Below are 27,641 nucleotides of genomic sequence, written 5' to 3' on the forward strand. Positions count from 1 at the left end.
ACAGGTTTTCTACTAATACAAAGCTTAATGCTAAATCCTGAAGTATCCCTTTAAGGTTGAAGCTAAACTCTGCAGGGATATGGCCCTCCAAGAACTGAGCTTTGCACCCTGATCTAGAGTGACTCAAAAAAAGCAGTGTGATGTGTTTTCTTTAATTAATTAAGGTGAATTCAGGCCCAATATTTTAACAGCAAATTAGACCTTTATACCTTTTATATCTCAAACACAACAGAAACACATACTTTTGTTTAATTAAGTAGCAGTATTTGCCCCCAGAATAGATGTTCAATGGGATTTTTATTTATTTTTATTTAAAACACAGCATTTTCAGCCCTTGTCCCGCACATCACATATTGAGAAAATGTCCCGCATTTTCATCAGTCTGTTGGTTTTTAATTATCATATTAAGAAAACGTGCATGTGTTCTTTTGCCTTTTTAAGAAAAGCATTTTATTTATTAGTTTTGCGGCGTAGTTTTTCACCTTTATTTAACAGCGCTTCGTCAGAAGTACAAATACAACAGCCGTTTTTTAAATCCTATCCTTTTTGTGACTGGCATTGCACATATTGCATACAGATCGGTTAAAGCATATTGATGTGAAAATTAAACAATACAGAAAGCAGCTCTCATATAAAAAATACTAAATAGGTCACAATGAAATTGCCAATTTTCCATACGTTAGCTTTTAACAAAGAGGGTGCCGTTTGAATTTGGCGCTAAGCCATCATGCGTCTGTTATGTGCGCGACTCTGTTATGTGCACGTGCACGCCACAGACTGTACGGTGTCCGCGCACTGCACGTGCACGTCCGCTTTAAAGTTCCGCCTTTTGCGTTCCGTCAATATTACGTTATTAGAAACATTTTTTTTTTTTTTTGAAAATCGATTTTTGACATTTGTGAATCGATTCAGAATCGTCCACGTCCCGCATCGCGATGCATCTAAGAATCGATTTTTCCCCCACCCCTAACCTTTATACCTATATAATCTCACCTCCTTGCTGTGTTTTAACCTGCAGGGTGTCAGAAGGCGGGCCGTCACCCAAAGAGGTGAACGCCAGCACGCGGAGCCCGTATATGATGTCAGGCACCAGGCCGGAGATAGTGGTCAGGCTGCTGTCCTCTGTGTTGTGTTTCTGCCACGTGCTGATCGGGGAATGCAGATCAGACGTGTAGTACACTCGATATCCTCGTATCTGTCCGTTGGGCTCTTCGGGAGGTTCCCACCGCACCAGCATGGTCGTGGCGCTCAGCATCCAGGCCTGAACACGCAGCGGAGGGGACGAGGGGGCCTGTTCGCTGGTGCGTGTCTCTACCGTCCCGCTGGGTGGCCCGCGACCGATGTTATTGACCGCCATGACACGGAATTCGTACTTGGAGTAAGGACTCAACCCACCGATGCTGTAGCGCTTGGAAGCAACTCCGTCCACTTCCTGGAAACTGTTGTCCGAGACTTTGGCCCGGTACTGAATCACATAGGACAACACTGGTTCGGGGTTGCCAGAATCCCATGTTAGAGTTACACTGGTGGCGGTGGTTTCTGTGACGATCAGAGAGGTCGGGGGGCGGGGCAGAGCTGAGAAACATGAATAAACATATTTAGTTCCTTGACAATTTTGATTGTAAAAATGCATACTATTGGAAAACAGACAACATATAGAGTAGGACTGCACACCTTTACTAAAAGTTTACTTCCAACACACTTACCTGTAATTCGATAATTCGATTTCGATAAGCCTGAAGTAATTAATTAGCTGGATCAGGTGCGTTTAATTAAAGGGATACTTCACCTCTGGAAAGATGAATGCGTATTTAAAATAGGTCATTTATGTAGAAGAAATGTGAAGAAATTTAAAATAGACTGAGAAAAGCCAGAAAATGTATTTTTGGCTTATGTGGATGAAAGACAACAACTCCCAGAATGCACTTGCTTCGCTGCCCTAGGAGGCCACTCCCAAGCCACGCCTACCGGTTAGAGAGCGCAGTTGAAAACAACAAGAAGGTTAGGCTACTAACTTAGTGAGTCTCCGTGACGAGTTTGCCCTGGATTTCGAGATCGTCCGAAATGTCCGGGATTCGGCTTTTGCGTTCTACAGTCGCTATTCATTATGTTTACTGTGGCGAGCAGGACGAGGCTGACGGCCACGGGAGAACGGCGCGAGGCCGGTGGCGTCATTACTGAGACGCGCCGGTCTCATATCTCACGGAGGAGCGGGAATTTTCATAGCAATGGTAAAACGCACATCAACCGATCACTTGTTTAGCGTTCATGTAAACACTACATTCAGATTCACCGATCGGAATGAATTCAGTTAGATTGAAACAAAAGGGGTGCATGTAAACAATGAATGGCGACCGCAGAAAGCAAAAGCCGAATCCCGGACATTTTGAACGATCTCGCCCGCCGGACAAGTCCGGGAAAAGGAGGATGGTAACCCCTACTACTCAGCTTTCTCCTACTACTCAGGCTGACACTGTGTACATTCTGTGAGTGAGACCCCACCCTCTATGGGCGGGTTGAACACATGCGGGACAGCTCCTTCTACTGGCTGGAGTCTTTAGCCTCTGGCCAGAAAATCCTCAGATGACGCAAAATGACGATTTTTGCTTCATTGGAGGATTTTTTCCAGACAAAAAATACATAAATCTCTTGTCTCAGGGGGATATGAGGGTGGAAAGCATGGTAATTCGAAAATACTACAGGTTTTCTACTAATACAAAGCTTAATGCTAAATCCTGAAGTATCCCTTTAAGGTTGAAGCTAAACTCTGCAGGGATATGGCCCTCCAAGAACTGAGCTTTGCACCCTGATCTAGAGTGACTCAAAAAAAGCAGTGTGATGTGTTTTCTTTAATTAATTAAGGTGAATTCAGGCCCAATATTTTAACAGCAAATTAGACCTTTATACCTTTTATATCTCAAACACAACAGAAACACATACTTTTGTTTAATTAAGTAGCAGTATTTGCCCCCAGAATAGATGTTCAATGGGATTTTTATTTATTTTTATTTAAAACACAGCATTTTCAGCCCTTGTCCCGCACATCACATATTGAGAAAATGTCCCGCATTTTCATCAGTCTGTTGGTTTTTAATTATCATATTAAGAAAACGTGCATGTGTTCTTTTGCCTTTTTAAGAAAAGCATTTTATTTATTAGTTTTGCGGCGTAGTTTTTCACCTTTATTTAACAGCGCTTCGCCAGAAGTACAAATACAACAGCCGTTTTTTAAATCCTATCCAATGGTTGAAAAGAAAGGAGTAAACACGGTCACTAGTGGGTTGTGACAGCTATCGATCAAAATATGGAGCGGTGATTCGTTCCATGTGTTCCCTGTCGGAAAACAAATGGATAATTTGGTGAATTAAAATGTAAATTTAACAGAATTTATCAACTTGTTGCCTGATGTGGTTGTTTTGATTCACATCCTTTCTAAAAATATGAAAGTTTTTGGTTTAATATATTCTTAATATATAAGACTGCCAATTATCTAATTTATTGTTGTTTTATATTTTATTTGTTCATTATTTATTTTGTTGGATTTTAGTTGGACTTGGGCAGAACTGTTTATAAAAGAGTTATCTGCATGATGCCGCTGCCTTTGGGCTCAGTGATGTTGAATTTAAATGACATGTCAAATAAAGACATGTTATGTTGCATTGTGATGTAATGGTGTTTTCTGGACAAAGCATTAAAGAACAAAGCATTTTTATCAGCTGAAAGGCAGAATAGTTTTTTTATTAAGTTAGATAAACATTATATAACAGTTTCAGGTTATGTGTTTGTCCCACATTGTCCCACACAAACTTATAATCGTCCCACGTTTGGTTTGTTTGATGGTGGTCACCCTAGTTTGGAGTGATTTACAGCAGTTTATGATGTAGCTATAGGGTGTTGCGAAGTGGTTTAGTTTCCTCTTTCTGGATTTCACAGAACAGTAGTACTGAGAGTGCGCTCTTTCACGCAAGTGTTTAAAATGATAAAATTTGGGACAATGAAATGTTTAGAATAGATTCATTATCACGCAACAGCCCTAAAATAATCCTTAATGATTATTGGGAGCGCAGAGATTTAGTTCACTCTGTCAAGGCGGAAAAAAGGAGGAGAGAGATCTCCTCATGACATTTCAGTCCTGATGAAACATTGATGAGGCGATTACATGCGCTGTCGGTCTGGGTCGGTGGGAATCCCCATGAGTGTGTTATTGATGAGATTTCACTTTCAGCATTTCAGGGCCCAGCATCCAATCGGACTAGAGCAGCTTTGTTTATCACCGTCTAGATAATCACAGATAATCACAAACTTTAAGTCCACAACTGATATCAATGCCAGCTGTATGGATCACTCGGGGACAAAGATTAAAAAAGGCAATTTATTTCTTTAAGTTAATGCTACCAAGCATACTTCATTACTGCATTTGAGTAGATTTTTTTTTCAATATGACTACTTTATGTAAAAATAAATGTTTTTGAAAACCAAATTAAAATGTTTACTCCAATACATTTCTCATTTGTGTGGGTGCAAATGTGTTATGTATAATTGATTCGCAATTTAGCAAGGATGGATTAAATTGATCAAAGTAACAAAATTTATAACATTAGAAAAGATTTCTGTTTCAATAAATACTTGTTATTTTGAATGTTATTCATCAAAGCATCCTGAAAATGTATCACTGTTTCCACAAAAATATTATGCAGAACTGTTGTTGAGCATTTTAAAATATATTCATATAGAAAACAGGGTGACACTTTAGTTATGGGTCCAATTCTCACTATTAACTAACTATTAACTACGACTTTTGCCTCAAACTCATAACTACTGCTTATTAATAGTTAGTAAGGTAGTTGTTAAGTTTAGGTATTGGGTGATTAAGGGATGTAGATTATGCTCATGTAGAATAAGGCATTAATATGTGCTTTATAAGTACTAATAAACAGACAATATCCTAGTAATATGCCTAGTAATAAACCAAAAACAATTATTTAAATAGTAAAACATTTTTCACAATACTATACTATTTTTTTTTTTTATGGTATTTTTACTGTTTTCAGATACAGCAGTAACTTTTGAACAGTAGTGTATCTTTAATCATATACAGTATGAGAACTATAGCCCTATTCGGACGGTAATTGTTTCTCATGGGGTCATGTAACGATAACCAGCTGGAGTGCCCTTGAGAGCCACCAGAGGGCACTCCACACCTGACTCTCATGTTCACTCACAGACTACATCTCCCATCATTCTCTGCCTGGACTCATCAGCACTAATTATCACATTCACCTGTATCTCATCTTCTTGTTTAGTTCACCCCATATAAGCCTGGTTCACCCCATCACTCACTGCGAAGTTTTGTATGTTGTTGCACTGCACTTCTGAGCGTTTTTCCCTGGTTTTGTGTCTCTTGGTTTTTGGATATCTTGCCCTGTTCCCTGGATTACTCTCTTGCCTCTGGTCCCTGCCTGTTTTGTTTGTTTGTTTTGTTTGTTTGTTTGGACTGCCTTCCAGTGTATGACCTATTGCTTGTTCTTTGGATTACCCCTAAATAAAGCTGCATTTGGATCTTTACCTTCGAGTCTCGGAGCAGATCGTAACAGAAAACTTCGCCATACCTAGATCCAGCAGCGATGCCATCAGACACAGCAGTACTAATCCTGCGTCTCCGTCAGGGGAATCGGCCGATTGAGAGGTATGTCGAGGAGTTTATTGAACTGGCAAATCTCACCTCAATGAACACAGAATGCCTTCAGATCTTTTTTCGGGCAGGGCTATCTGAACCGCTCAGTTCATTCATGCCCTTGCATGATCCTCACGAGACTTTGGAGCACTATATTGATCTGGCCCTTTTGTTAAGCGGATCATCGTTTACTGTGGGCGGGGTAGAGGAGGAGCTCCATGAGCCTGCAGTATCCCCTCAGCCTGAGCTTCTCCTCGTCAGCCCTGCCGAGCCTGCACTTCACGCCAGTCCAGCCGAGCCTGAGCTTCACGTCACTTCTGCCGACCCAGAGACTGAGCTTCACGTCACTTCTGCTGACCCAGAGACTGAGCTTCACGTCACTTCTGCTGATCCAGAGACTGAGCTTCACGTCACTTCTGCCGACCCAGAGACTGAGCTTCACGTCACTTCTGCCGACCCAGAGACTGAGCTTCACGTCACTTCTGCCGACCCAGAGACTGAGCTTCACGTCACTTCTGCCGACCCAGAGACTGAGCTTCACGTCACTTCTGCCGACCCAGAGACTGAGCTTCACGTCACTTCTGCCGACCCAGAGACTGAGCTTCACGTCACTTCTGCTGACCCAGAGACTGAGCTTCACGTCACTTCTGCTGACCCAGAGACTGAGCTTCACGTCACTTCTGCTGATCCAGAGACTGAGCTTCACGTCACTTCTGCTGACCCAGAGACTGAGCTTCACGTCACTTCTGCCGACCCAGAGACTGAGCTTCACGTCACTTCTGCCGACCCAGAGACTGAGCATCACGTCACTTCTGCCGACCCAGAGACTGAGCTTCACGTCACTTCTGCCGACCCAGAGACTGAGCTTCACGTCACTTCTGCCGACCCAGAGACTGAGCTTCACGTCACTTCTGCTGATCCAGAGACTGAGCTTCACGTCACTTCTGCTGACCCAGAGACTGAGCTTCACGTCACTTCTGCTGACCCAGAGACTGAGCTTCACGTCACTTCTGCTGATCCAGAGACTGAGCTTCACGTCACTTCTGCTGATCCAGAGACTGAGCTTCACGTCACTTCTGCTGACCCAGAGACTGAGCTTCACGTCACTTCTGCTGACCCAGAGACTGAGCTTCACGTCACTTCTGCCGACCCAGAGACTGAGCTTCACGTCACTTCTGCCGACCCAGAGACTGAGCTTCACGTCACTTCTGCTGATCCAGAGACTGAGCTTCACGTCACTTCTGCCGACCCAGAGACTGAGCTTCACGTCACTTCTGCCGACCCAGAGACTGAGCTTCACGTCACTTCTGCCGACCCAGAGACTGAGCTTCACGTCGCTTCTGCCGACCCAGAGACTGAGCTTCACGTCACTTCTGCCGACCCAGAGACTGAGCTTCACGTCACTTCTGCTGACCCAGAGACTGAGCTTCACGTCACTTCTGCTGACCCAGAGACTGAGCTTCACGTCACTTCTGCCGACCCAGAGACTGAGCTTCACGTCACTTCTGCCGACCCAGAGACTGAGCTTCACGTCACTTCTGCTGACCCAGAGACTGAGCTTCACGTCACTTCTGCTGACCCAGAGACTGAGCTTCACGTCACTTCTGCTGACCCAGAGACTGAGCTTCACGTCACTTCTGCCGACCCAGAGACTGAGCTTCACGTCACTTCTGCCGACCCAGAGACTGAGCTTCACGTCACTTCTGCCGATCCAGAGACTGAGCTTCACGTCACTTCTGCCGACCCAGAGACTGAGCTTCACGTCACTTCTGCCGACCCAGAGACTGAGCTTCACGTCACTTCTGCCGATCCAGAGACTGAGCTTCACGTCACTTATGCCGATCCAGAGACTGAGCTTCACGTCACGTCCGCCCGTCAAGAGTCTTGTCCCGCCGAGACTGAATCTGTTCCTGAGCCTGAATCTGATCCTGATACTGAGCCTGAATCTGTTCCTCTTCCTCTTTCTGCGCCTGTGTCTTCGGACAAGATGGCCGACTCTACGCCTGTGTCTTCGGACAAGATGGCCGAATCCTCGCCTGTGTCTTCGGACAAGATGGCCGACTCCACGCCTGTGTCATCGGACAAGATGGCCGACTCCACGCCTGTGTCTTCGGACAAGATGGCCGACTCCACGCCTGTGTCTTCGGACAAGATGGCCGACTCCACGCCTGTGTCTTCGGACAAGATGGCCGACTCCACGCCTGTGTCTTCGGACAAGATGGCCACCGCCGAGCCAGTGTCTCAGGACAAGATGGTCTCCGCTGAGCCAGTGTCTGTCCCTGAGCCGGTGTCTGTTCCTGTCCCTGAGCCGGTGTCTGTTCCTGTTCCTGAGCCGGTGTCTGTTCCTGTTCCTGTCCCTGAGCCGGTGTCTGTTCCTGAGCCGGTGTCTGTTCCTGTGCCATGGTCGCCTCCCTGGCCGCCTGAAGGGTCGTCTCCTCCCTGGCCGCCTGAAGGGTCGTCTCCTCCCTGGTCGCCTGCACAGCCTGCTCCGCCCTGGTCGCCTGCACTGCCTGCTCCGTCCTGGCCTCCCATATTACCGCAGTCTCAAGGTCCTCTTCCGCTCCACGGACCTGGCCCTCCATCCCGCCCCCGGATCCGCCTCCGGGCCACCTCCCACCTGGACAGTTTTGGAGCGTCTGGAAGCCGCTCTTTGGGGAGGGGCTATGTAACGATAACCAGCTGGAGTGCCCTTGAGAGCCACCAGAGGGCACTCCACACCTGACTCTCATGTTCACTCACAGACTACATCTCCCATCATTCTCTGCCTGGACTCATCAGCACTAATTATCACATTCACCTGTATCTCATCTTCTTGTTTAGTTCACCCCATATAAGCCTGGTTCACCCCATCACTCACTGCGAAGTTTTGTATGTTGTTGCACTGCACTTCTGAGCGTTTTTCCCTGGTTTTGTGTCTCTTGGTTTTTGGATATCTTGCCCTGTTCCCTGCATTACTCTCTTGCCTCTGGTCCCTGCCTGTTTTGTTTGTTTGTTTGGACTGCCTTCCAGTGTATGACCTATTGCTTGTTCTTTGGATTACCCCTAAATAAAGCTGCATTTGGATCTTTACCTTCGAGTCTCGGAGCAGATCGTAACAGGTCATAAGGTATTTGCAACATTTACAGGGGCAAGTCTGTGATGTTATTGCTGTCTGAATCGAGAATGTCTGTTTTTCTCCCATCACTCGTCTTAAAATCCACGGCTGAATTACCTACTCTTTTTTTTTTTTTCTTCAGAAAAACTGTTTGGTTTTTTCTACCTAGGTCGTGTGGTAATTTAACTGCCGTCTAAATAGTTCACAAGAAGAGATCACTTAAAATTCACTGTTTAAATCCTTTTTGACCACTGCCAAGCACCGTACGGTTGTACTTCACTGTAATTTAGATGCATTTTAAAGATGTAGCCTAAACTTTTATTACTGAAATGCTGGAAAGTATTTACATATCTCCTCACCGCTCAAAGAAGAAAGAGAAGAAAAGCACGTAAACATTTGAAATGTGCCGTTATTATACCTGAAATTATATACACAAAAAATGTAAATAACCTGTATTAAATTATTTCAGCTAATATCCGTATTTTTAAAATGACATCCATCATTCTGAGATAAAAGACAGAAAACCATTTTACTATAGCGCATCTATCTTCCACATGATATATAGGATATCAATTTCCTAATATTAAATTTATTCTTATTATTCCAAGCATATGACATTTTATTTACAGTAGACAATTCTGCGACTGATCACGTGAGCTGGGTTCATACAATCACAAAACTCGAGAATAAATCTCCATCCGAATGCTTGAGTTTTATCACTGAGGTGCCATGCAAATATATTTTTACGGACATCTATGCGAGAAACACTTACCATCCGAATAGGGCTTATTAAGCACGTTTCATACAAGTGCAAAGATGAAGTAGATCCTGAGGCTAAACGTCTCTTACCTTTGACCATGATCTGAGCTGTGGTGTCGATCATGCCCAGGGAGGATATAGCCACACAGGTGTAGTTCGCCGACTGCCGGATGTTGGTGAGCTCCAGCACATTTCGGCTAATGGGCATCTCCTTATCTTTGGTTAGCTCCTGGTCACCCCTCATCCACTTCACATAGGGCATGGGAGAGCCCACCGCCACGCAGGTGAGGTTCACACTGCCGCCCGGCATCACTTCTTGATTGGTGGGCAGGATTGAGAAATGTGGCGAAACTCGCTGTATGCCTCGATTGTCTACAAAATTCAGTAATTTATAAAGTTTTACATCTTCACTACCCCTTGTATGTTGAATTATTAAATATTAAAGCTAATTTGATTATGCTGTCAGTCATCAATGAGACTTCTGCATATTCTGCATATCTTCCCCCCAAATCATAAAAGAAATTTATATTTATAGTTTGCCGACAAATGTTTATTTAGAAAATTCTTGTAAAAAAATATATTTTCATATGCCACATTTGTGTATTTAAATAATGGCATGACGAAGCTCAGAAGTAATACGGTAAACTTTTTCTTTTCTTTTCTTTTTTTTTTTTTACAAAGAAATGCATCTCACTTGGATCAAGAACAGCATAATTTGGCAGCAGAAGATTGAGACCCTTTACACAAACAAGCCAAACCATCCTGCCCACTGAAGACACAGCAAACGCTCTGTGAATCTGCAGAGCTCCCATAAAAGAGCAGCATTTTCTGTAGACTTCATGGAAGAAGCCATGGAGAGTCCATGGAGAGATTGCTAATAAACCAATCTTTTACAATGTCTCTCCGTGTATAAGGTGGAATTGTTTGCAGATGGCAGCTGAGTTTAACAGGGAGCTCTGCAGCCAGACATCTGCTTATATTTCACGGATAAACAAGTCTCACTTCTGAGACTCCAACTCCAAATCTGAACATTACTGTACCTGTTAATTTCCTTGTCATTACCTTCACATTTCCAGACACAGGAAATTATTGCGGATAACTGAGAAAAGTGTGGGGCTAGAGGATAACAAATGCTCAGTGTTTATTTGACTTGAATGCAATTTCTGGAAAGTAGGGAACTAGCTACCACCCAAAATCCAAAAATAAACTCAAGATGTCTCTTTTTCACACACGCACACATTTTAAATGGTTTATAAGAGTAGTGTTAATTTTCGGCATTATCAGGTGAGATTTAACTGTGTGCATCTGGAGCGGCTTCTTGGCCATGTGTTATACAAGAAAATAAGAAAACTCACACTACCCATAACACCAAACCAGGTTATATGCGACAAATCTGTCCTCGCTGAAAGTAAAAGTTTGGACTTTTGAGATTGAGTTAAGTGTGTTTGAAAAATTGAAAAATTGCGCCCGAAGCGTTACGACATGTTTTACGGCAGTGATATCAAACGCTCATTGGTTCTCGCATGCTTCGTCACAGATTGCGACATGTCGTGTTTAAATTGGTGTGCTACATTTGAAATGGGGAAGCGCGCGCGCCTTCACAGAGCGAACAGCGAACCGAAACCGGATTAACATTTTCATGGATTAATAACCTAAATTTTGCTCTGTAACGTTACCTCATACAAAACTATTATATACTGCCAGAGAGGACTGCGACGAATCGTCATGTGAACGACTTTTGGTACCGGTTTTGACATTTTCTCAATAAATAAATTATTGTGAGTGATTATACGTGTCTGTCTGTTTTTATTTATAATTGTAGCCTACGTAGTTTTAAGAAATGGTTAGGTTTAGGGGTAGGGGTAGGATTAGTGGTTCAAACTATTTTTGAATGCTATATTGTTAATAAAACTCCCATTTCCCTACACATATCTGTCCATCAGGGCCGTGCACAGACATTTTAAGGGGCAGTGGCCTAAACTGATCAAGAGTACAATAATTTGATTAGACAAGCAGCTAATTCTAAGAACGTGGATATGTTGTGCACAGGGCTGGACTGAAAAAAAAAAAAAAAAAATCGGCCCTGGCATTTTGGCCCACACTGGCCCACTATATGATCATAAACAGCACCCATCTTTGCACGCCCTTAAATATATGCATACCAACTCCAATTCCTTAAAACCACTAATGCCATGTAATGAGTGAGTATATGAGAGTTAACAGATGAAATAAGTAAAAATTTGACATTTATTAATACAGTGATGAATCCTAAAACAAGCTATAAGCTGCACTGGCATAGCAATACCAGTGTTTCTCACAGGATTTTTGGTAAAACTGTGGTGGGACCTCTGTCCTTGGGGGTATGCCCCCCCCGTAAGAAAATTTTGTGCATTTTAATGTTAAATTCATCAATCTGGTGCACTTTGAGAGTTCAAAATTAAAAGCTCCAACCCATATTCAGTGTGCAAATTAAACAAAGAAATATTCAAACCTCTTTTAGTTACAGTGTCTACATTACACCTACTACATAATAATAGTTATAATATTAATTAAATGACAGTAATAGCCATATTTAGTAAAACAATAAAGGAAACTTTCATAATTAGTTTTGTACCAATTTCTATACTTGAAAGAGATAAGCACATGATATTTTATTTTGACGCAAACTGCATCAAGCTTTTATTTTGGCGGAAAACATGGTTTACAAACACCTCTCATTAAATTTCTAGTGAATTGCGGTAATCGTCAACTATGCAGATGTGCTAAATAATCTGTAACTGGGTTATGGGTTCCTACACTCATGACATAGCCTAAGTGTTTTGAAAGTAGTTCTGCTTACCGCAGGCTCTACACTCTCTCATCTCTCTCCTGATCCTCCTCACTATCATCATCTGCCACTGGAGCTGATGAAGGTCAGAAAATATACACTACCGTTCAAAAGTTTGGGGTCAGTAAGATTTTTAATGTTTTTAAAAGAATTATCTTCTGCTCACCAAGGCTGCATTTATTTGATTAAAAATGCAAACAAAAACAGTAATATTCTGAAATATTATTCCAATTTAATACAGCTGTTTTCTATGTGAATATACAGTAATGCTGTTCTTTTGAACTTTCTATTTATCAAAGAATTTTGAAAAAAAAAAATGTACACAACTGTTTTCAACATTGATAATAATAATGAATTTTTCTTGAGCATCAAATCATCATATTAAAATGATTTCTGAAGGATCATGTGACACTGAAGACTGGAGTAATGATGCTGAACATTCAGCTTTGATCACAGGAATAAATTACAATTTAAAATATATTAAAATAGAAAACATTTTAAATTGTCATAATATTTCACAATATTACTGTTTTTTTTTTTATCAAATAATGCAGCCTTGGTGAGCAGAAGATAGGCTACTTCTTTTAAAAACATTAAAAAATCTTACTGACCCTAAACTTTTGAACGGTAGTGTATATTTTGACACATTTTACAGTGTCTGCTTCAAGGGCCTGTTTCCATTTTTTCAAGCTGTTTTTCTGCACATTCCTTGCGTTTCTTTTCCATCTTGCTGACTATTTTGACAGATACACACTGACACTGCTGCACTCTCGCTCACTCGTTTAAAGATGTGATTGGCCCAGCCCAGTGTCAATCAAGAAAGTAACCGCTGATCTACGTGTTTCATGGGCTGGTCTGTCAGAAGAAAAAAAAAAAACCTAACGCTGACTTTTTCTGACCAATGCATTACACTGGCACAAACCCGGCACCGCCAATTACAGTTTTTCTCGATTGCTTAAACACATTTCTTGAAACTATGTCTCGTATTCTCAAAACTATAAACACAAATCCATAACGTCTCACCCAATTCCCCAAACATCCTATTTTCAGGTCAAAATGAAGCTCTACACTCAAAACCATCCACTCTTGCTGAAAAACCAAACTTTGCCCTCAGACAGGACACACAAGCCCTCAAAATCACACACACTACAACATAGTTTAACACACTGGTGCAATAAATTCAAAACAACATTTCCAAAACTGGTAAGTTATGTTGCTTGTGGTTCCCCCCTCACAAACCTTTTCACATGATGAACACAAAAGACACAACCAGTGGATACATTGGCACATTTTTATTCATACACAGAAAACACACACACACACAAATATTTTTTTTCCTGTTTTACTCTTTTTTTTTACTCTTTTTGTTTTTACTCTCTCCTCTAATTTTTTTTTTTTTTACGTATATTTACTTACAGTAAGATGTGTGTGACCAACATATGACAGTAAAAGAGCACACACAAACCATATTCTAATATGGAATTCGAATTGTATTGGAATGGTAAAAGAGTGTTGGTCGTGACAGGAGGGTCTCCACTCAAGGATACAATATGATGGATACGTCTAAGAATTTTCCACATATGGTTGAAATACCATCATTTGCCTAGAAAGATAACTTTCTGGGAGTCAAGACTATAAAGGAGAAAGGATGCCCTCCCTTCACTGTCACGCTCTGTGTCACTCTGTGTGACTGTACGATTACTGGCCTTTTCTTGCAAGAAAATAAACCTCATCAAAGACTATTGGAAATGCTTGTCTTTTATTCAGTGATAGAATTTTGTTTGCCACCACACCTCCCTGAAGGTTCTAGAGGCGACGGTAAAGCGACTCAAATTTGGCCTTACTCGTAGCCGAGCCTCCCTCATAGTCATACCATTGACTAACACATGGGCAACTAGAGTGGCTTGAATTTCATCTGAGACTGCTTGTCTTCTTGTCCTTGCCCTTCCTCCTCCTCATTCTTATCCCTCTTCCTTCATGTCTTTCTGGATCCATTGTTCCAAAACGCAATAAACTGATTTGGGCCCTTTTATATTGAAGGTTCTGATTGATGTGTGTTAAATTTTGACTCTTAGTGTTTCCACTTGGGTAATTGTGTGCTAACTGAGCTGAAGCTGTGCTGACTTGAGTGAACAATATTGAATGCTAGTGCTTTCTAAATGACAACATGGTCTAGGCAATGAGAAATGAAGGGATTTGTGTGTAGAGTTTTGCAGTGACAGTTCAACAAATCTGACTCATGTGTCAAAACAGGGAATAGTGTTTATAGTTTAGTGAAATGGGTGTGCTTTTTGATAAATGGCGTTATGGTTTTGAAATTTTAGTTCAAAAGCCTGGCTATAGTGTTTAAGCAATCGAGAAAAACTGTAAGCAAAACAAAACGAATGGGCCGCCGATGTACAAATTTTATAGGCCGTTAAAAAGAAAAAGAAAAAATAATAAGCCTAATAATAAAAATAATGTATAAGTATGAGATGTATCGGCCCAAAAAGCACGTCGGCCCACCGGGAAAGTGCGCGGTATGCCCGATGGCCAGTCCAGCCCTGGTTGATATAAATCAAAGAAAGAGCCAGAAGCCAGAAGACCAAGAGCAAAACATTACCGACATAAATACAACAAAAACAAATGAATAATTTCGCAGATTCAACCACTGTCTTGCATAGCCTACCTGTTAATGCGACAGCTTTCGTGAACTGTCGTATACTGTGAGTGATGCTGCGGAGCGAGCGGGAAAACCTGGAGCGGATTAGCGGAATCAGCGGAATGCTTTGAGCGGAGCGGTGGGGATGGGGAAGAGAGGCACCTCAGTCGATGAGGGCAGAGGGGCAGTGGCTCTAGCCACCGGGCCACCCCCCTGTGCACGGCCCTGCTGTCCATTACGTTTTATCCTTTTAATATTGTCAATAAAATGGGTATGTTTAGGTGTGGGAGTAGGGTTAAGGGATCTTACATTTATAATCTATAAAATGGTAAAAAGGAAATTATACAGATATCTTTATGATATGAAGTATTCGTAAATAGTTTACGTTTTTTAGCTGTAAAAACGTAATAATACGTACGTTTAAAAGTTGTCAAATATTATACGTTTCAGCATCTAACCAAACGTACAAAAAAGTGTGTTTTCTATCTTTGAAAATTACGTATTAATACCTACGTATTAACAATGAGACCAGGCTGAACAATGTGAAGTCAGGGTCCAAAATGAACACTCACTGAATGTGAGAGTCATTTCTGTTCAACCACCATCGCTGGCTTTATTAGGTACTACAACATATACTGATATAAGTGCATCTACAAAAAATGCATAAATAAACTATATATTTATACTGTATCTCATTTGCTATCTCATACATATGGCATCTTCTGCTGTCTCATTTATAAATAGACAGATACGCGGCATACGCCAATATAATTAACAAGAGAATTTAAAACTAAGACTACGGCGATTATTTATGTTTATGATATCTTATTTGTGCTCTGCAGGAGCCAAAGAGAGAGACTGCGCTGAAGATATCTCGCCCAAGGCCACATAAAGTGAAGAATGCGTTAAGACATGAAGACCTGTAGATATCATTATCATAGAGATCGGGTGACCTAGAAACGGCTGCCAGAAACCTGGGACACATTAACCCAACCAGAACCTCCTTATCAATAGCAATCGGTGGCTATATGGTTATTTGAATGTTCTTGATGTTATATTAGGCTCTTCAAATGAGTGTTCTGGTTTCTGGACTTTTTGTAGCACATGGCTTAGATGGTTCCCTGAGAAGGGGAACGAGACACTGCGTTCTATTAGAGGACACTATGAGTGCGAGTTCCCATTCAAAAGGGAAGCTAATTTGTCAATGTCATTCAATGTTCTTGTCTAAATGAAACAGCTTGTTTCTGTGATTATGTACAGAATGCTCTGGTTCAACCACTTCGGGTTTTTGGAAGGATAATGACTCTCTTTTGAACTGGTTTATAAACAGGTCTGATTCGCTAAGCTAAGGGTGATACCTCTGATTGTTCTTTGACCTCTGAGTTCAAGCTTTGAACAACAGCAAATCACCCTGTTCATTTAGAAAGAATGATGCTGCTATCCTCTGTTTCCGCAAACAAGACCAGACTACGCTGCACAAAATGCCTACTTTTCATGCAAGAGAAACTTCTGTAAACAAGTACATAAAAATACTTAATACGAGCCAAATAACTGGAAGAAATCCACATGACTCAAAGGGTGTTTTCACACTTCAACTGTTCCCGTCTTTTGCAATGCAACCACCGCATCGACACAAAGCGTCATTCTGTGCATGTTAAGTTTTAGTAGTTAAAACCAAAGAAAGAAATAGGCCCACACAAGTACAAATTTAAAGTAAAGAGTCATTACTTTGCTATAATGATAAACTGTTGCCACTAGTATTCAGTACTGCTGTTAAAAGCCAAAAAAATACGAAGCAAATCAACTCAGCAGTGCATCAAAACCAAATCTGACTTAATTTAAAAAACAGCCAGATGTATATTTTGTTCGGACCTTAGCATAATTTGTAATTGGCATGAATGTAATTTGGCAGAAAAGAAAAGCATGGCTGAAAAACTAAACAAAAGATTGGTTTGGAGCCAAAAAACACAATGCATCGATCAATGCATCGATCTCAGGTTCAGACCGAGCAATCGAAGTGTAAAACAGCCTAAAAGATCCCTGAAGTTGCTCTAGGGCTTTTTACAAATGTCTGAAAACAACAAAACATCCACAGTTCTGACACATGCAACATAAAGAAGAAGAGCAGGCTGAAATGTGAGGCAGCCAGCAGCATGCATGGGTTTTAAGGGAGAGGACAATGTCAGAGATTCAGAGCTCCAGAGAGACTGGCACACGGCGGGACAGGAGCTGCCAGCAGGGGGACACACGCCTCCCATCCGCCGACCCTCTGCGTAGGAGGAGAGATAGTGAAAAGAAAGCACCTTCCCGCTGGTCTGAGAGTGAGGAGTGGATTGATTTTGGATGGCAGGGTGCGATGAAGATGGAGGAAGGGAAACAAAAGAGAAGAGAGCAGGAGGAAGACAAGGAGAAACAGAGAGAGTAAAACAGGCAAATATTCCGCTTATCCATAAAAGAGAGATGAGAACATGGAGACGATAACAGCACCAAAACACACTCGTGCATCCATTCATTTCTAGATTTCTTGTATTATAAATCAAGGTGTATTTTATAACAGATTATGCATAACATACAGGTCAGATTTGCGTATACTTAACATAAGTTCTTGCATTACTGTGGTGGTAACTAACCTTAGTGACAAATATAAGAACTATAGACTAACCCAAACCCTACAGGAAAACATTTAGCATTTCTAGAATAAAAAAGAAACAACAACATTATGTTATGAATTGTTTTACGTACACCTGTGTGCACACAAAATTAATCAAGTAACATATAGTATCTGCAATCTCTTTCAACCGCAATTTTTTTTTCTTACTTATTTACTTGAGAAGCAAAATGACTGAAGTCTTGCTCTCTGAAAAATGTACTGTATATACATTTAAGTGAGTTTAAAAACAAAAAGCTAATTTCTGCCAGTGGAGTCAGAAAAATTAACTTTTCCCTTTGAATTGAGTTTTTATCTGGTACAGTGTGCCATAGTGGACAATAATCAATGCCGCTTTACGACGTCCTGACAGAAAGACTAGCATGTTTAATGGTTTTTGGTCCTCAACACAGGGACTATCGTAGCACTCAAAATAATTATGTAGTCTAAAAGAAAGAAGTCATTTAGCTTCTCAAGTAAATGTATCTAGATTTAAGAATGCTTAAATATTTGCTCTGAAAAACAAGATAAAAATACTTTTTTAAATGTTTTTAAAAATACTTTTTTTTTTTTTTGCATTGTTCTGCCTAAACCGCCCAATTTACAAAGGCACAAACACACACACACACACACACACACACACACACACACACACAAACAAATAAACAAACACAGAATAAGCATGATGCAGGACCCTCAACAGTGCTTGAGTGTCTCAGTGTGACATGGGAATGAGAGTGAATACACACACATCTTTCACATGAAAGGATAAGCAATTATGGAATGATCAGTCTCATATACAGTGATAAAGGTGTAACAACTCACTGCAATTGAAACCAAAGAAAAAAGACAGAGAGAAATAAGAGTAAAAGAGAGACGGGAAGGAAGCGCACTAAACAAACACACACAGGCCCACACACAGCATTCAGAAGAGATCTGTTATGTAAGTGTGTGTCAGTGAACTTTACACACCTGTAGAGCGACTCTAGATTAGACTATAGACAAGAACAAAACCACATATACATACAGAAAATATCCTCAATAGTAGAGCTGGGTGATACATTTAATATTTACAATATATGCAATATTTTTTTGTTGGCAATATGAAGTTTGCTTTGCACCTGCAGCTTGATTATCCAGACACAACTGAGGTTTAAATGAGAGATTCTAGGAAAATAACCATCAAGAAGTTTTAATCGCATTACTGTCACATGCCTGTCCTGTCTTGTGCTACACATGGGTGTTTTGTTATGTTGGGCCATGTGCTCGTGTCATTGTCTGATCCCTCCCCCTTGTTATCTGATTATTGTTTGAGTTCATCCACCTGTTCCCTCCTGATTAGTTTCCCCTTATAAGTCCCCTCTTGTTTGCAGTCTGTGTCGGTATGTTGTCTTATGTTCCTGTTTCCCCGTGATCCTCTTGAAAGGTTATGTTCTGTTTTGGTTTTGTATTTATTAAGTTATGTTTTCCCCCTCGTGGGTTTTGTTTTGTGTTTAGTGTTTCTTTTGTAATAAATATTAATTATTTCTGCACTTGAGTCCTCACACCTTTTTGCACTCAACCTTGCCGTGACAATTACTCATTTAATCTTAATCTCAAAAACAATTTTAGATTTGGAAAGTAAATCAGTTCTTTCAAATTGTTCATTTCAATGTATAGATTCAATGATTCAGCGATTCAATGATTCATTAGATCAAAATGTTAACTGAAGTGCCTGTGTGTTTTAATTTAATTTTTGTAAAAATATATACCTAGGCAAATACTGTTTATAATAAAAAATAAATAAATAAAAATACATAAATAAAACTGATTAAATATTCTTCTCATTTATTTAGTGAAAACCCATGTGAACCTTTTTTTCATTTTTACTTCAACATTTTTACTGTACTTTACTTCTTGTTTTAAGCATTTTAATTTACTTGCAATGACTTTATGATTAAAACTGATGATTCCTCTCAATGAAAAAACAAACATAATTTTAAGCAAATACTTAAATATTGAGATGTAAGCCAAAAGGATCAAATATTGCATATATATTTTTATGGGCTATATCATCCAGCCCTACTCATTAATTATAGAATAACAATGCAGGATAAACACATATACACACAGTTGAAGACATCAATAATAAATCCTTGAATAGAAAAGCAATAAATGTATGACACTACTATTGAAAAATGCATGGACTAACAAAATGAGAACCTCTCTCTCTCTCTCTCTCTCTCTCTCTCTCTCTCTCTCTCTCTCTCTCATTAGATAACTAATGGACAAAAATAATGAAAATATAATCATTGTAATGTCATAAACAATTTTCAGATATCAACTATAATCATCTTGAATATAAAAGCTCTTAAAAATTACATTAACCGTAAAGAATGAATAAATGAATAAAAATGACACCGTAAAGGAGTTGGGAAGTTTGATTAATTTTTAATCAAACTTCCCAAGATTCAATTATCCACCGATTCAAAGCTGCAGAACCATGTTTCTACTAAGACAAATGGGTGATTAAAGAGAAATGTGAGTTTTTGAGCGACAGGTCCTGTTCTGGCCGTGGTAAAGCCTGTATGGAGAGCGGATCGAGGTGAAACGGGGCGGGGTTTTGGGTTTGGTTGAAGATCTTACCTCTGACGTAGAGGTTGGCAGGAGCGGAGTAGCGTGTTCCTGCGCTGTTCACCGCCACACACTCATACTTGCCCTGGTCCGACTCCTTGCTGTTCTTGCTGATCTGCAGCGCCCCTGCAAACACAACATACAGTTCTCATACAGCCACTTACCTGGCTTCAGCATTCTGTTCATCTTAATAACACAAACATTCACACAAACATTTCATTGACATTTTGTTCTGACATAATTCGCTCATTAGGTTTTTTAGTATGGCGGTGCTGTTTGTTTGCCTGATGTGACATACATCATGCAATCTGTGGAGGATGGAAGCACACCGAGAAAAATAAAGATGTCGTCAGTGTATTTCAGAAGTAGTCCTGAAATGCATTATGGGATGGGTTTAAACGTGTGCATTAACAATAGAAACTTAATCCAAAGACTGTGAGTGTATGAGACCTCATTACGATACTGAGCATTAACCTCGCTCCAAGAGTTCATTATACTAACAAATGATGCTTACAGCACACGTAAACACACACACACATTAGATCTGTTCCAAACCCCACTGAGCCGCCTCGCTGTCGAAAGGCCCGTTCACAAAGAAAATAACTATAATGATGATGATATAGTTTAAAATCATTTTAAATGTAAAAGAATAGCAGAGTCTTTACCACAACTATAATGTATACCTATAATCGTTCTTGGTGTGAACGGCCTAATGTCTATTTACTAGAAACTTAATCTATATAGACAAAAAACTAATACAAATTAAAAAACAAAAAAACGCTAGCAACACCAGGTCATGGGTTAGATTCCCATGGTGTCATGAATTTGAGGATGAACCCAAGCGCAGACAGGATGCTTGACACACAGTTTATTTATGGACAAAAAGCAGGGAAAACAAAACCCACAAGGGGGCAAAACATCGACAGGACAAGGAGTGACTAAACTAGACTAAGACTTGACAGATAACTAGACGATAAACCAACAGCAAATCAGAATCAAAACTTTCTCTAGACAATGCTCTTGACAGGATTCTCACAAGGTATGATAATGAACCGGCACAGGACAGCAAACACAAGGGGATTAAATAGGGAGACTAATGATAACATAACAGGTGACACAGGTAAAGCAATAACGACAAAACGAGGACAACACAAACACATGGCCCAAACAAAAGGCCATGTGCTTGCACACAAAACATGGGTCTGTCATGATCCTGCCTCAAGAATTAAAGAACGACAAGGACTAGATGGCAGAATCATGACATGGAATGAATAAACTGATAAAATGTATAGCTTTAATACAATACATGTCGCTTTGGATAAAAGCGTCTGTCAAATTCATATATGTAAACGCCACCAACTATGTAAAACTACATTTCCTATAATTGTCTGTAGCAGCAGGAGAATAATAAAGCATCAATGACACACCTAATGCATGTCCTTTGCTGTTAATTTTGTTTCTATTTTATGTTTTTTTGGTCACACTTTAAATTAGTTTAAATTCTCACAATTAACTAACTATTAACTACGACTTCTTCCTCAATAAACTCATAATTACTGCTTATTAATAGTTAGTAAGGTAGTTGTTAAGTTTAGGTATTGGGTGGATTATGGGATGTACTGTAGAATATGATCAAGCAGAATAAGGCATTAATACGTGCTTTATAAGTACTGATAAACCTAGTAATATGCAAGCTAATAAGCAACAAGTTAATAGTGAGAATTGGACCCTAAACTAAAGTGTTACTGTTTCCTTTTTCGGATCACATTATATTTTTGATTTCCAAACTTGTAGTAACTTCCCAGGAGTGAGAAGTTTTTATTAATACTTTGCAATGCGCCACTCCTGTTCAACCTGTATATGCTCCCAATGAGCCAAATAATGAGAAAGAACCAAATTGCTTACCACAGCTATGCAGACGACACACAGCTCTACTTAGCCCTATCGCCTAACGATTACAGCCCCATTGACTCCCTGTGCCAATGCATTGATGAAGTCAACAGTTGGATGTGTCAAAACTTTCTTCAGTTAAACAAAGACAAAACTGAAGTCATTGCGTTTGGAAACAAAGATGAAGTTCTCAAGGTGAACGCATACCTTCACTCTAGGGGTCAAACAACTAAACATCAAGTCAGGAATCTTGGTGTGACACTAGAGTCAGACCTTAGTTTCAGTAGTCATGTCAAAGCAATAACTAAATCAGCATACTATCATCTAAAAAATATTGCAAGAATTAGATGCTTTGTTTCCAGACAAGACTTAGAGAAACTTGTGCATGCTTTCATCACCAGCAGGGTGGATTATTGTAATGGACTCCTCACTGGCCTTCCCAAAAAGACCAGAAGACAATTGCAACTCATACAGAACGCTGCCGCCAGGATTCTGAGCAGAACCAGAAAATATGAACATATCACACCAGTCCTCAGGTCTTTACACTGGCTCCCAGTTAAATTTAGGATTGATTTTAAAGTATTATTACTGGTATATAAATCATTCAATGGCCTAGGACCTCAATACATTGCAGATATGCTCACTGAATATAAACCCAACAGATCACTCAGATCACTAGGATCATATCAGCTAGAAATACCAAGGGTTCACTCAAAGCATGGCGAGTCCGCTTTTAGCTATTATGCTGGAACAGCTTCCAGAGGAGATCAGACGTGCTCCTACTGTAGTCACATTCAAATCCAGACTCAAAACACTTCTGTTTAACTATGCATTTAATGAATGAGCACTGTGCCAATGTTCGTCCGACTGTTTGTACTGTACTGTATTTTATTTTTAATTTTTCTAAACTGTTTTAATTATTCTTATTTCTTTTTATTATTTTAATTTCTTCTATGTAAAGCACTTTGAATTGCCACTGTGTATGAAATGTGCTATATAAATAAACTTGCCTTGCCTTGCCTTGCCTTGCCTTGCCTTGCCAATATGTGATGTTGCATTTGATCAAAATGAGGTATCTTTTAATTTCGCAGTTTTCTGTTTGCAATAGCCTTCACATTATGCCTATGGTACTTACAAATGCAGCTCAACAGCGTCTGGAACAGAGCTACTGTCTCTTTCTCTAGTCGTCAGGAAAGAAGGCTTTTCTATCACTTATTACACTTGAAACGCTAGTATCCGAGTGATGTTGAAAGATGTCATGCTGGCCTCTCTCAGTCTTATCTCACTTTCTCGCCCTGACATTCCCTCTGAAGAGTTCGGCTCAGAGTTACAGTCAAATTTCTTTCTTTCTTTCTTCTTTTTTTTTATACATCAGTTCTGTCATGTCAACGAGGAGCTTTTCTATCACTCAGTTTGGACATTCTGGTTTCTCCTGCTAAAAGCCGGGAGATGAGAGGCACTTGGTTAATACAAACTGTTATAATGACATTAAGTTTTTCTGCTGCGGGGAATGAGATCTTGTCAAGGTATCTCACATTTTATTAAACCGCACTGCAGCTCTGCTGAGTTATTGATCAGACAGACTGCCAGTCATCAGAACAGGCGAAAATGACATTAAAATAATGTCACAATACATAATTCTTATTGTGGCTAAAACAGATTTCATTTTCTTTAATGCAATCTTCCACAGATTTGGTGAAATGTGACGAGTATGTTCTTGACAGGTGAGATTCACCCATGTAGATGTTAACTGGATGCATATTTGTAGAGAAAACAGCTGCATGTTTTCTGGTGGTTTGGTATAGCTGTCTTTAAACACAGAATATTCTTTTCAATTAGGCTGAATCAGACGTTCATTAGTGAGACAGACGAGCAAAGGTTCATGCACAGAGACGAGGCCGGATTGAAGACGAGGAGGAGGAAGACAAAGAGAGAAAGACTCCAGAATGAGGACAGGGTGATGGAGGGGGGACACTTTTAGGTGAAAACGAAATCGAAAGATGACGCATTTGGATATTGTCTGTTTTCAGCATTCTTACCTCTGATTGGTGTACCACCTGGTGAGGTAATATGAATGCAAATAAGATTAAAGAGAACTATTAGTGTGAAAGAGAGCAAGAGCTAGAGAGAGAAGAGGAGAGAAAGATGAACAGGAGAATTTCTTATTTAAAAAGCGGCATGTACAGTCTTCCCAGAAGATGTTTGGCTCTTCTGTTCTCAGTGTGTGTTCAGTCACATTATGTATAGTTTACATTTGCTGCTTTAGGGCAGAAACATACTCTATGCAAGCACACAAAAGAGCGCTGTACTGTTGTACACATTCTTGAGTTACTCCTCCAGGAGTATGGTGAAACATGGTGAAAGTTCAATTCATTTAAACTAAAAAACATGACAGAAAACTGTCCATAGAAGAAGAGTTTACACTAATATCTGCATAAGCGCCCTCTATGAAGCTTGTAATTTGAAATTAATTGCATTTTGACATATTTTCAAGCACCATGTGTGAAATTAAGCTTGATTAGCTAAAAGTCTCTGAGTTAATGTACTTGTGTAGAGTATGTTTTGGCCTTTAAATGACTCATTCTTGTGACGGCTGAGTAATAATTTCAACTCTCTCTGCACAAGGGTCTTCAGCTATTTTTTACAGTGATGCACATTCTACCTCCAGCACAACTTTGGCCTTTGGATCCGACAGCAGCTGTGCTAAATAAATACAGTTGTCTGATACCCTGGTAATCCAGAGTTCTCGCGAGAGCACAAGTTGAATTTGCTCAGCGAGTTACTCTGGCGTCGAGCAATGGAGCTCATTAAATATGCCCCTCAATCTGAGCTGCACCAATCACATCGGGTTATCTGATATAGGCGGGCCAGAGGCGAGGTGACGTCAAAGTCATTAGTAAACATTGCAAGATGGCTCTGGATGAACACCAGTTGTTTGAAACGGCTTTGGCCGCTACAATGAACGAGTTATTTGGCTTTTTCCCTAAAAGAGGAACAGAAGACGGCGCTCGAATCCTTTCTTTGCAAGAAGGACGTTTTTGCTGTTTTGCCGACCGGATACGGTGAGAGTATAATCTACCAGTTAGTTCCGCTGCTAGCTAAGCGTATGGGGCTTGTTGTGATTGGTCGTAGTGTTATCCAATTGCGTGCAGTGAGATTTTCAAATGCATGCTTGGTGCCGCCCCTCGAGCTGGCCGAGTTTCATTAGTCGACGCCAGACCATTAATCTCTCGGATTTAGGTCTGGATTTCCAGGCTAGTTGTCTGATGCAACACAGAAGAAAAACTTTTTTTTCCCTTTTTTTTTTAAGTGCAAAGTAAGAGTTCAATCTCAATGCATTGACCGACCCTTGAGTCTTATTATTTTGAGAAAGTGACTTTTGACTGTTGACTATGATGCAGATTCGTGTCAATCGGGATCATAAGTCAACCACTCCACCATGTGAAAACATGGGGGTCAGAGACACGAGGAAGCCCCTGCACAGCAAAATCAATAGTGTTAAATTTCCAGGGACGGTGTAAAATACAGAGTGTTGGTGTTATTTTAACACTATATGGTAATGAAACAGCACTGCCAGTGTTCTCTATAACATCGTGACAGTGTTTAATTTGAGTGTTCTTTTCAAATGAACAAAAACTGACGTAACTCTAAGCCACGCCTCGCTCAGGCGGTATCTGCGTTTAACGGATTCGTCATTTGAATTCTCTCACATGAAGACGACGAAAGCGCAGGTAAGACAGTCTACCTACATGAAAGACTCTATGAGAATTGATTATTAAGAGTTAAACTAGATTTCACAACAAATAGTGACAAAAAACCGTTGAAATATAACCGAAAATAATGTTTGGATGAAGCAATGGCGGTAAGCACCTCGGTTGCGATATGCACCTTTTACGTTGGTTTGTAACGTTAAACCCGCCCTTGAAATAAAGAACATCAGTTTATGTTGGCTTAACGTTAACTTACATTTATTCGACATCTTAACTGTACTTTGGTGCTAAAAATATATGTGCGCCAATATTTATCGTCAGAAAAGGCGCGGGCGCGAATTCTAGGCCAGCATCACGCTTCAGTCGTAACGGTCAAAGAGTGCGATGTAAGTAGCTAAACATTTAATATTTTCCCATTTATTTTTCTGTTTTAGATATGTTATAGATATAGATATGTTAAACGACCAATAGTAATTCCTGTTTGCATTCCTGGATATTAATATCTCTTATTTAATATAATTTTGTCAACTTCGCTTTTTTTAATTGTACATATTTACGCGAACCCATGAAATGTAATTCATAATTGTCAATGTGACGAGATGAAAACAGTATCGATGTTCAGGTTTTAGATCCTTGCATTTATAAAACCCCGCGTAAGTTAGGCCTAACGTTACGACCTAAATCGTGGTTGTACAAAACGCCATTTTGTTTTGTTTCAAAAGCAAGTTCCAGTCAAAGAGTATAGAAGTAACAAGAGGCGAAACTCCGTTGCAGTTTTGACAACAGCCACTAGGTGGCGCTTCGGTAGCGCGGCCGCCATTTTGGACTGAACCAACGGCTTATACCGTTAGCGCAACTACTGTACAGCATTAACATTATGTCTGGAAATAATTGGAAACAAAGAAAACAGTGTTCTGCCATCAACTGCAACAACTACCAGTGTACAACCAATCAACTAGCATTTCATAGATTCCCCAAAGATCCAGAGAGGTAAAGTACAAAAGGGTTTTATTAACTTTAAAGTGAGCTAATGTCAACGATAACAGGTGCTGTAATGTTAGTGTAAGCTATCCCATAACCGCAGTAACAGTTTGCTAATGTTATGTATTTGGTCGAAATTGTCAAGACTCGAAATGGGCTTTTTAAATCGCATACTTTCAGAGATATATGAACACCTAACCTGGCAAATGACCGCTTTATTAATTCATTGTTATCACTAAATTAACCCTTTAACTGTCACCTTTTTTTCGCATAAACATGAAAATCACTATCCAAACTTAAATGGTTGTAATTCAAGAATGCTTTGGAATTTAGACCTATGGTTGGTCTTGTTTTAATTAGTCAGATTATTGTTTAAGTTAAATAAATTATGAAAGTGAAACAGAAAAAAGTTATACAAGTTTGAGTTTATTAAAATGTACAAATTTAAAATATAATTATTTATATTTTATATAAAATATATATATTACAAAATATATTTTACTCTAGAACTGCAAGAAAATGAAAGCAAAAAATCTGAACAAGTTGTGTTCCACATTTTAGGTTGATATGTTGATATCTCGCTCCCTCACCCTTTCTGCCGTGTGCTCTAACGTTACACGGTTTGGAGCTGCGCGCTCTTGCTCGCTCGCTCTAGATTCCGGGTGATTTTAGCTAATTTGTGGGCATCAGGGAGCCGCTATCAATATGCGGGAGACTCCCGGATCTTCCGGGAGACATGGGATGTCTGCTCTAGAGATATTAAAAACTAGAAACTACTTTTTAGTTCATTTAACCGCTTTTGAAT

The 27,641-nt window shown here is 40.1% G+C and overlaps 2 protein-coding genes across 2 annotated transcripts in view; both read right to left on the bottom strand.

Moving 5' to 3' along the window:
* LOC311088376 (uncharacterized protein) overlaps window positions 1-27,641 on the bottom strand; it is a 172,856-nt gene that overhangs the window by 15,102 nt on the left and 130,113 nt on the right. The gene's annotated exons all lie outside the window — the stretch shown is intronic.
* LOC311088662 (receptor-type tyrosine-protein phosphatase F-like) lies at window positions 980-26,124 on the bottom strand (the record flags this gene model as incomplete). Its single annotated transcript, XM_084122906.1, has 5 exons — window positions 980-1,575; window positions 9,618-9,899; window positions 20,268-20,381; window positions 24,185-24,202; window positions 26,112-26,124. 5 exons carry the CDS (start codon window positions 26,122-26,124, stop codon window positions 980-982), a joined length of 1,023 nt encoding a protein of 340 aa, XP_083979032.1.

Source organism: Abramis brama, assembly GCF_963993115.1.
Source record: "Abramis brama genome assembly, chromosome: 8".
NCBI classification, from domain to species: domain Eukaryota; kingdom Metazoa; phylum Chordata; class Actinopteri; order Cypriniformes; family Leuciscidae; genus Abramis; species Abramis brama.